This window comes from Neophocaena asiaeorientalis, unplaced genomic scaffold (genome assembly GCF_003031525.2).
Source record: "Neophocaena asiaeorientalis asiaeorientalis breed wild unplaced genomic scaffold, Neophocaena_asiaeorientalis_V1.1 scaffold192, whole genome shotgun sequence".
Taxonomy (NCBI): domain Eukaryota; kingdom Metazoa; phylum Chordata; class Mammalia; order Artiodactyla; family Phocoenidae; genus Neophocaena; species Neophocaena asiaeorientalis.
In genome coordinates, this window is record NW_020185326.1 from 2,401,959 (window position 1) to 2,413,549 (window position 11,591).

Sequence of the window (11,591 nt, forward strand, 5' to 3'; positions counted from 1 at the left end):
GAGTCAGGAAGGAAAGATAGAAAAGGGTAGGAAAGATGAAAGCATGGAGACCCAGTCTTCTAAATCAATGATATTCATTCATTCATTCATTTCTCTCTCTATCCTTATTTGTCTCTTTCTCTCATATAGTTACATATGCACCTACTCATTCACATACACAATCTGGAATCGATTTTTTTTTTTACTTTTTATTCTGGCATATACTTAATACTTTAGTCCTCAGCTCTATGGACCCAGAGTTCCCCAATGTTTACAGTCCTGTCCGTGTGTAGCAAAAATTCCCAGGCTTCCTGCCATTTCGTACAGTTCCAGCTTACAGATTCTGTGCATAATTAGCTGTGTGACGTTGAACATACCACCCTCTCTAAGCCTGAGATTTCACAACTGTAAAGTCAGGACCACAACAGGACTATACTTAATGCAGTTTTGAGAGGATTATGTGAGATAATTAATGTACGTACAAGACCACTAAACCAACCAGCTCTCCATGTACCAGATCATGCAACAGCAAAGGCTTATCTCCCCAAAATACAAATAAAGTGTTAATATAATCTGAAGAAAGTTAATGGAGACAAATTAAGAAGGAATAAATAGGAGGCTATGTGTATATCTGTTTATACAAGCGTGGGGAGAGGAAAAGCAAGGGAGAAATGGGAATAGAAGTACCAAGTGTGAAAAAACTGAGAATTGAACATGCAGAGTTTTCTGGAGATCAAGGTTTACATACAAAAGGAAAAACAATTTAATGACTATTAAGCTCAAAGATATGATAACTACAGCAGAGAGTATCACGTCATCCTTAACAAGACCAAACTTACGTCACTTTACCTCAAATTTTATATATTTACATTATACTAATTTATGCCTAGGAAGAGCACTAAACTAGGAGAAATCCAACACATAAAGTCTCAATTTTAAGGGTATCTCTGCTATTTTGTAACCTTAGTCAAATCATTTCTAAGAGAGTTGAATGAGATCAGCAAAGTCTATCAGAAGTATAATACAAGACATGTACATAATTTTTTATTTTCTAGTAGTCATATTTTTAAAAAGTAAAAAGAAATAGATAAATTAATTTGAATCATACATTTTATTTAACCTAATATATCAAATAAATAGCATTTCAACATATATAATCAACACATAAAATTTTGATAGTTTACATTCTTTTTTCTCAAATAGGTCTTCAAAATCTGATGAGCACTCCACACTCACAGCACATCTCAATTCCGACTAGCCACATTTCAAATACTCAATAGTGTCACACGTGGCTAGTAGCTACCGTATTGGACAGCACAGAATAGATGACTTACTCATTTATAGTCATTCATCACCTTCCATATGTCAGGGACTCTGCCAGGTGCCAGGGATAGAAAAACGGTTAAGATATATCCTGTCCGCAAAGGGCGTATAGGGTCTCCTCCAGCTCCCAAACTGTAATTCTGCTGCGGCAAAAGAAATCAATCCCTCCTTTGGGCTGCTATAACTCTAGCACCCACTTCTGTACGACAATACTCACGATATTGTCTTATAACTATTTAGGTTTTTTAAATCAGTCTCTACCATAAGACTGTGAGCTCCTTGAGAATCTAGATGCTTGTATTACTCATTTCTGTATAACTCCTGACACCTAGCATGTAGTACTTTCCTGCTATGGTATCAAGCGAAAAGTACTATTCTACCTTCACAATCAAGCCATTAAGTGACTCGAGAAATGCAACTGTCTCCCATAGTGCTTATCACCACCCTGCAACTTCTCAGAACATGATATTTTCATGGTATGATACACCAGGAAGTATATAATAATGGGATTATAGAGACTGAGGTTATGTACTAACCTATAATAACAAAGTCCTATAAAGTGTATAACAAAAAGACCATGTTGGTCTATGGAGGCTGTGGTAATGTACTAATCTACCATAAGAGAGTCCTAGAAACAGCAGGAAATTTCAAGAATAACGCTGAGCTGAAAGCGATCAGAGAATTCATGTGCACGATAGCAATAAGAAAAAGTTAACTAAAGTAATAATGGGTTTTGAGAAATTAATAAAGTATGACACCAATAGCATTTATTGAATGAATTAATAAAGAATGAGGTATCAAGCTCTAGACAAAGCAAAGCCATATAAAACATGGACACGTCTATTAAGACTTTGGAATCTGTGTCTATTCCAGAGTCCAAATTCAGCATTCTGCTCAGTGCCGGCACTATTCATTCCTTTATACTTACATACTATTTCTGTGCACATCCATATGCTCAGCTAAGCTACAGAAGGTATAAAGAAAAAGTGGTCACAGTCCCTACCCTTATGAAGCTTATAATCAATTTAGGGAATCACACAAAAAGCTGAACAACAAAAGGGAAGGGGTCCCACATGAGAGTGTACAGCAAAATACCAAAAGAAGGTTTTATAATACTAGGTGCTATGGAAGTTCATATGCAAAGGAGAACTCATTTTAGGCAAGATAACCCAGGGAAGGATTCATAGAAAAGGTAGGACTCAAGTTAGGTCTCAAAGCATAGACAGATTTAGATAGAGGAATGGTGGAAACTGAAAGACAGGTATAATGCACCTGTTCTCACTCTCAAGAACGAGAGTTAAATGGACCTAGCAAGAGCTGTACATTCAGACTGGAGAAAGGTGTAAGTCAAAGTTGGAAAAATAAGCTGAAATCAGAGTACGGAAAAATCTGAACCTCAGGTGAGAAATGTTTTCTTAATCATATGGACAGGGAGGACCCTGAACTCCTCCTAGCTGGAAAGCAACACAATGAAAGCCACGTTTTACAAAAGAAGTTAACTGAGAGTGGTTACCTAGGGCTGGTGGTTCGGAGGCAATGAGGAGTGACTAATGGGTATGAGGTTTCTTTTGAGGGTGATGAGAAATGATCTAAAATTAGAATATGATGTGATGCTAGTACAACTCTGCAAATATACTAAAGAAAAACCACTGCATTGCACTCTCTAAACAGGTGAACTTAATAGTATGTAAATTATATCTCAAAAAGCTGTTAAGAATTAATTGGAAGATAAAGGTAAAACCAGATGACCAATTAGGAGGTTACTACATAATCCAAACTGTGGCACTGAAAAGCTTGAGCTCAGAAGTTGGAATAGATATTAGAAACACAGAAAAAAATAAATATGGCTGGAAGATGCTTTGGAAAGTAAATGAGCTCAGAAACTCAGATCTGAAAGGGTCCTTGGAGGCCATTTGGTCTGATGAAGGAATTTCTTTAGTTATAGCCTCGAGATCCCATTTCTACTTAAACACTTCCAGAGATAAGGAACTCAACATAATACAGTTAATTCCAATACTATCAAATTCTCCTCATGTTAAGTGAAATCTCTCTCTCATTAACTTTGTGTGGATTTCCCCATGTCTGCTCACCACCTAACCCACTGCCTACCAATTTTTTTTCTTAAGGTCAAACTTCCCCAGTTCCACCCTTTATATAGTCTGCAACAACCAACTCACTAACATTTAAGTGCTTAGTAAAACAACTGTCCTCCTTATTGAAGATGCTCCTAATATAGAGTTGTGTAAGACAACTTTGCTTCAGAGAAGATAAAACAATTGGTCAATAAACATACAAAAAGATGCTCAACATCACTAATCATTAGGCAAATGGAAGTCAAAACTACAAGATAGCACCTTAACACCCATTAGGATGACTACTACCCCAAAACCAGAAAATAACAAGTATTGGCAAGGATGTAGAGAAATCGTAACCCTTGAGCACTGTTGGTGAAAGTATATAGCAGTACAGCCACCAGGGAAAACAGTATGGTGCTTCCCCGAAAAATTGAAAGTAGAAGTACCTTATGATCCAACAATTCCACTTCTGGATATATACCGAAAAGAACTGAATGCATGGTCTGAAAGAGATAGCTATATACCCATATTCATGGTAGCATTATTCACAATAGCTAAAACAGGAAGCAACGCAAGTGTCCATCCATCAATGAGTGGACAAACAAAATGTGGTATATTCATACAATGGAACATTATTCCGGCCTTAAAAAGGAAGGGAATTCTGACATGTTATAACATGGATGAACCCTGAGGACATTATGTTAATTGAAACAAGCCAGTGACAAAAAGACAAACACTGTATGATTTCTACTTATTTGAGGTACACAGAGTAGTCAAAATCATAGAAACAAAAAGCAGAATGGTGGTTACAAGGGCTGAGGGGAGGGGGAAATGAAGAGCTGTTGTTTAATGGATATAGTTCCAGTTTCACAAGATGAAAAGACTTCTAGAGATGGATGGTGGTGATGGTGGCACCACACCATAAATTTATTTAGTACAACTGAACTAAACACTTAAAAGTGGTTAAGATGGTACGAGTTGTTATATGTATTTCACCACAATAAAAAAAATTGCAAAAATGACTCTAATGTGAGCCTAACGACAGGAGAGAGAATGTAGTAAACTGAGTTCAAATTTGGACCTCCAGTCCTCCGAAAGGTACTTATTAAGCACCTATCATGTTCCAGGCAAGACGGTAGTTCCTGGAGGTTCAGGCAATGGCAGTTCAAACAAAACGTAAGTGCAAAGACCCACTAGGCAGCTGAACATATGAAACTAGTTCTTAGAGAAAGATTAAAGCTAGAGAACAAGTGTTCGCCAAGGTGATAGCTGAGAGCAGATTAAATATTCTGAAGAAAATTAGAGAAAGCAGGCAAGAGAAAGCAGGCATTATTTCCACAAATTCCTACAGTTAAGAAAGAAATTCAATATACTCTTTCTTGCTTCCCCTATACCACCCTGCACCCCAAGCTTCATCACTAACACATCCTTCCCTAACCTGAGTCTCCTTGGACCCCAACAGAGAATTATTTACCTAGGTAGAAACTCTTACCTACCCTCCAACACCCCCTATGCTCTCGTGTCTAAATCCCACTCTTTTCTTTATCAACCCTAACTCTTTCTTTCCTGGTCTTTCTACTCTGCCCAGTGAAACACCTTTTCTAATGTGCAGAATTCTGGAACAGTTGTGATACAAGAGAAAGAGCACCAGGGCTTAGGGTCAGAAAGTCTGAATTCTGATCTTTGCTCTGCTATTCTACATGAGCCACAAACTCTCACAGTTTCAGCTTCTTCATCTGCAAAATGACAATAATATGGCTGTGATGAGGATTAAATATGCGTAAGCACCTGGCACACAGTAGGGCGGTGCTGATTAAGAATTGTTGAGTGGATGAACACCCTACTGTCACTCACAAACCACATGAAACATGCTATAGACAGGTAGACTCACCAATGGCAAGAACTCTGAACACAGCCAGGCTTCTAACAATGAAATTAGAAAACAAAAATATTTACAATCACCATAATAACACTGATAAGGAATTCAGTGACACAGCATTTAATACTGAAAGTAATCCTAGGTAGTAGATATCACTGCCCCCATTTTATAGAAGTGATCACTGAGGCTCAGAAATATCAGGCCACACAGCCTTTAAAGTGTAGACCAAGTCTGACTTCAGAGCACAAGCTCTTAACCATCACACTATTACTTCACCAAGCTATGCTGGGAGATGGGTAAGGAATGGACATAAGTGGAATGTTCAAGCACCTGTTCTCTAGGCCAAGTAAATTAGATAACTTCAAAAAGGAAAGATTAAAAGGCATTAAAGATGTAATAAAGCACAGTTTCAGAAACCACAGCAGAGATGTAGCCTCACACAGCAAGAACTGGGCACAGTCCTGAACAAACAATGCCCTCGGGCAAGTGGTGACAGGCTCCATGAACAACAGCTGCAACTGTTAGTCTCTGAACAATTATAAAAAGTGTGCTTGGTCACCCATCGGCTCCTTCCACCCACAGAGGCATGCAGAAACAAATCTGCCACCAGCGGCAATGTTTTCAAATACAAAGGGGAGTATGGTTCTAAGTGATGATATTGTAAGAAAGCCCAGCTCCAGATGGCTTATCTGCAAAGCCATGTTTCACGGCAACCTGTCCTGGTCCATCCATGCCGCACTCAAATAAAGCATCAGGAGTTGCTATTAACAACCAAGACATGCACCTAGAAGGTGCTGCTGAGGCGGAAACAACATCAGTGCTGCATAGGTAACTCTAGGGCTCATTATTTCCACAAATCCCTACAGTTAAGAAATTCAGTATACTCTTTCTTGCTTCCCCTATACCACCCTGCACCCCAAGCTTCATCACTAACACATCCTTCCCTAACCCGAGTCTCCTTGGACCCCAACAGAGAATTATTTACCTAGGTAGAAACTCTTACCTACCCTCCAACACCCCCTATTCTCTCATGTCTAAATCCCACTCTTTTCCTTATCAACCCTAACTCTTTCTTTCCTAGTCTTTCTACTCTGCCCAGTGAAACACGTTTTCTAATGCACATAAACTCATCCATCTCCGCAGCTGTTTGCTTAGGAAGTACTCCTTTCATCTCCTTGATATACCAAAATCACATTACTCCTCCATCCCCCTTCCTTTCATCTCTCCCTGCTGTGCTCACCACCTGTCACCTCCAGATCAGCATCCCACTCTCATCTCCCAATGACCGCCTTCCCGTGGGGGTCTGTACCATCCACCTACGCAGCCTTCTAACCATCCTCATCATGACTCTCCACCACGCTCCACAACACACACTCTCACCTTCCTTCAATGATTTTAGCAACTGGCTCAGGCTTACCGTTTGATGAGGCAAATTTATCAAGACCATTTTTAAAAGGGCATATCAAACAAGCTGTATTAATATGGTTAGATTTTAGGCTGTATGAAAATATCTTTGGATAAAAATGGCCACATTAAAATGTCATTTGCCACAAAGGAACTTTCTGGGTAGATGGAAACGTTATAGACTACGATAAGGTATAATGCAGATGGGGTATATCCATTTGTCAAAACTGATAGCTAACATTTGTGCATTTCAGTGTATGTACATTACACCTAAAAAAAAACACCTGTAAAATACGAATAATGATAATCCACTGGGTAGAGATATATAGGCAAAACAAGAAAGACAGAATGCTCTTAACTGTTGATGGTGGTTGGGTACATGAGGTTTCATCATACTATCCTGTTCGTTCATGTTTGAAATTTTCTACAGTCAAGTTTTTAAAATGTCACATACCCAGCTCCCACACACCTCATGCTCTGCCGTCATATTCCTTTATGACTTCAACATCTGCAACCAAGCTTCTAACACTGCAATTTCAATATTTACCACAGGTTTTCCAACAGCTCAAGAAAAGCACTAATTCAGCCACCATGCTGGACATTCAAATACTCCATTCTGGGAGCACCCTTCTCCAAGAGCTCAGCTTTACAACATTCTTACTGAGCACTAGCTTCCAATTTTTCTTGCTGATGCTGTGTCCCTGCTTTTCACTTTGTAGCCTCCATTCCTAGATCCTGCTTACCTAGTCTTGGTTGTGTACTGGGGACACGAATATTTACTAAGGGGCTCCTATAAATGCTTGTGAGAACAACAACAAAAAAAATAAAAGCAAATGGGGTAAACATACAAAATAGAGTTACCTCTGACCTTTATTCCTTACTACTAGCACATGTGTTAACTCTTACAATCTGGATTTCATCTTCACAGCTCTATAGAAACTCCTTGGTCCAAGATTATCAATGATCCCCTTGTCTTCAAATTCGATGCTTGTCATCTAAGTCCTTTACGCAGTGTTTTAAACTACTAGCCAACCTCTCTGTTTGACTTCTGTGCCACTGCACTCTTGATTTTTTTCCTCTGGATCCTCTTTCTGCTTCATCCTGGCCTCCTCTCCTTTCTTTTTTCTTTCCTTCTTTTTTTAAAAAAAATATTTATTTATTTATTTTTATTTTTGGCTGCTCTGGGTCTTAGTTGTGGCATGTGGGATCTTCGTTGTGGCATGCGGGATCTTTAGTTGCGGCATGCGGACTTCTCAGTTGCTGCATGCAAACTCTTAGTTGCAGCATGCATGCAGGATCTAGTTCCCTAACCAGGGATCACACCCAGGCCCCCTGCATTGGAAGCGTGGAGTCTTACCCACTGGACCATCAGGGAAGTCCCTAGCCTCCTCTCCTTTCTAAGTAACAATGCTGTCCAACAGAACTTTCTGCAACTCTTGATATCTTCTATTTCTATACTGTCCAATATGGTAGCCACGGGTCACATGGAGCTACTGAACATTTGAAATATGGCTAGTATAAATGAGAAACAAAACCTTTAATTTTATTTTAATAAATTTAAATTTAAATAGCCATGTGTCTGTCCAGTGGCTACCCTACTAGACAATACAGCTCTATAATCTCTCTCACTTGTTCTCATGACTTCGGTTATCACCTCGACTGGCTCACAAATTTATGCTAATACACAAAGTCACCTGGGTGAGTTCCACAAGCAACTCAAACTACAAAATAAATCACCTCCACCGTCAACTCCTCCCTTACCTTACCCCAAACACCTTTCCTCTCCCAACATTCTTAGTTCTATAAACAGAATCCATCAACTAAGTCATCTGAGCTTGAACTCTTTATCCCCCATATCTAAGCAGGAATCTATTCCTTCTGAGTTTACTTAACTGATCTCCCTGCCCCTAGTCCAAAGTACATAATAAGCACAATTCCTGCCAGATATAATGCATTCAACTGGTTAACTTTGTTGTCTTGCCTTTTTCAAATATATAATGATTCTGCCACTGCCCACAAATGAAGTTTAAACGCCCTAGGATAACACAGCATTCAAGACTTTACACATGGGAATTCCCGGCAGTCCAGGGGTTAGGACTCAGCCAAAAAAAAAAAAAAAAAAAATCTGGCCCCAAGCTACTTTTCCAGTCTTGCCTTCCACTTCTGCCTCTTAAGCCCCCTACTCTCCAGCCAAAAACGGATTCCTTATCATTCTCCAATACATTCTCTATCACAATGTTTGTCTGCATCCATACCTCTACTCATGCTCTTCCATCCTCCTTAAATACCCTTTTGACCTCTGTTCAAATCCTAACCATCCTTCAAGGTTCAGCTCAAATTCCGCCTCTTTCATGAGTTTCTCAGATCTTCACCATCCCCCACCAAATAGTAATCTCTTCTTTTCTGAGTTCTCACTGCACGTTTCAACAGCACTACATTTATGACAATAACCCATTTCTACTTTGTTAGAATTAGGTTATATTCATTTCTTATTGTATCACAAGCTCTTTAAAGATGGATGTCATGTATTAGATATCTTTCTATCCACCAATAATTCCTAGTAAAATAACCAGTATAAAGTAGGCACTTAGTAAATTATATCTGCTGATTATGATAATTTCATTTGCATTATAGACAAATTCTTATGTGCAAAGAATGTTCAGTATCTCAAAAATGGCTTAGGCACTAAATTATCCCTGTAATTTTATCAAAGGCAGACAAGTATTTTGGGTATACACAATTCCCCAAATTGCCTTAAGTAGGAGCTTCTACCTACTGAAAAAGAGCCTTCCTATTCTGGTCATGTACTATCAGTGTAAAGAATAAAACTAGCACCAATCTATTATGTCTCCTATGAGAATACAGAGACTTCTTATTTTAAATATAGCACTTTGTATCAACAGAGGAAACTGATATGTCAGGGGCTCATGGGATATAACTGATTCAAGTGACAGAAATAACAAATTATTCAAAGATAATAACAGCTACCATTTCTTGCACACTTATGAGTATGTCAGATACTATTCAAAGCACTTGACACGCATTATCTCATTTAACTTTTATGACACTCCATGAAATAGGGCCTGTTATTCTCATTTTGTATATTTTTTAGAAATTAGGCATAAAAGGTAGATCACATATCTTTAAAAAATTGTCCATTAGTATAACCAAATGTGTAGAAGATGCACACGTGGAAAAGCAATTATACAGAAGCCTTGGTCTAGGATCCCAAGATGAAGACCTGCTTTGGTTCACTAGATATAACCTCACTGAGCCTCAATGTTCCCACTGGTCCTTACCCCTCAGAGTAGTTGTAAGAATCAAATGAAATAATGAATATGAAAATAAGGAGTGAAAGAGCACTGGACCTGCAGTCAAAGGACCTAAGAATCTGACCTTTACTGTATGTAAGACTTTGTACAAATAAATCCTACAGCTTCTTTGAGCTGCATCCATTCTTTTGACAAGTGTGGAGCAGCCATGTAAGTAGCAGACATTCTGCTAAGTGTTAGGAATCCCAAAGTGAACATGATAGGTACAGTCTCCTGTCCTCACAGAACTCATAGCCTAGAGGGGGACACAGATGAGTAGAACAGACAGTTATACTTAGAGTAGGTTAAGGGGCTGGAGAGAAGAGTATGCAGGAGAGGCACCTAATCTAGATTTAAGGGTCAAGGGATAGTTCCCAAAAGGAAATGACTTCTACGGTGAGACTGGAAAGATGAATATTAGGCAAAGAAGAGTTCCAGGCAGAAGGAACAAGGTTCAAAGACCCATGCACAGAGGGTAAGTGTTAACAGTAGATTCTAGAGAGGTAAAGAGGATTTTACAAGCAAATATGAGAGAACTTTCCGTATAATTTCTTACAACTGCATGTGAATCTATAATTATCTCAATAAAAATTTCAATTTAGGGCTTCCCTGGTGGCACAGTGGTTGAGAGTCCGCCTGCCAATGCAGGGGACATGGGTTCGTGGCCCGGTCCGGGAAGATCCCAAATGCCGCAGAGCGGCTGGGCCCATGAGCCATGGCCGCTAAGCCTGCGCGTCCGGAGCCTGTGCTCCGCAACGGGAGAGGCCACAACAGTGAGAGGCCTGCGTACCGCAAAAAAAAAAAACAAAAACAAAAATTTCAATTAAAAAAAGCATATGTGAAAGTACTCTGTAAACTGAAAGGTACCTTAACTATTTCAGTATTATTACTAATATTCAACTGTATATTGCTACAGAGAGCAAAGTTAGAAAAGTCATTATAATGGAAATAGAACTACTAAGGACGGCTAGTGACCATATTTCAGTAGTTGGCCAAAATTTGGGAAATTGTGATTCAGTACCTTTCACATCTGGTCGATATTGTAGTCCATCATCTTTCTTTCCCAACAAACTAGTGTCATCTGTGTCTGTAAGAGAAAAGTTTTCAAATTAAGATACATATGATGTTTAAGTCACACCACGAAACTCCTAAATATTCCAAATGCTCCAGGTCCTTCCCAACTCTCTCCACTTATCCTGCTCACATTTTCTACCATTCTCTTGATCTATTGTGCCACTTCTATCTCAGCCTCAAGGCATCCCAGATATAAATGCACTCTGCATGATGAACAGTCTAACTTCACTCAGACTTCAGCTCAAACATCATCTCCTTAAAAAGTCTTCCCTGTGCTAACTGAAATAACACATACCCTGAAGAGAAAGGATTAGCCCTTTCTCCAAGTGACAATGGTCTCAAGATTTACCTTCTCCCACCAGTTTCCCTGGAAAAATATCAGATTAAGATAAACGTGGAACCTCAACTGTGTTATCAGACAAAATTTACTATAAAAATGACCGCTGACCGATTAATTGTAGTAGGACAGAAAGACTGTACATGAACCATAAACACCTGTTGAGAAGCACAAACTTCAGCTTCCCAGTACTAGCGGTCGGGGTGGCG

General features: G+C 39.1%; 1 protein-coding gene across 2 annotated transcripts in view; it reads right to left on the bottom strand.

Annotated features, from left to right (window-relative positions):
• Positions 1-11,591, bottom strand: part of TMEFF1 (transmembrane protein with EGF like and two follistatin like domains 1) — a 135,521-nt gene that overhangs the window by 16,303 nt on the left and 107,627 nt on the right. For both annotated transcript variants that reach the window (XM_024734461.1, XM_024734459.1), the window contains one exon: positions 10,993-11,058. In XM_024734461.1, coding sequence (XP_024590229.1) covers positions 10,993-11,058 — 66 coding nt within the window. The remainder of the gene's footprint in view (positions 1-10,992; positions 11,059-11,591) is intronic.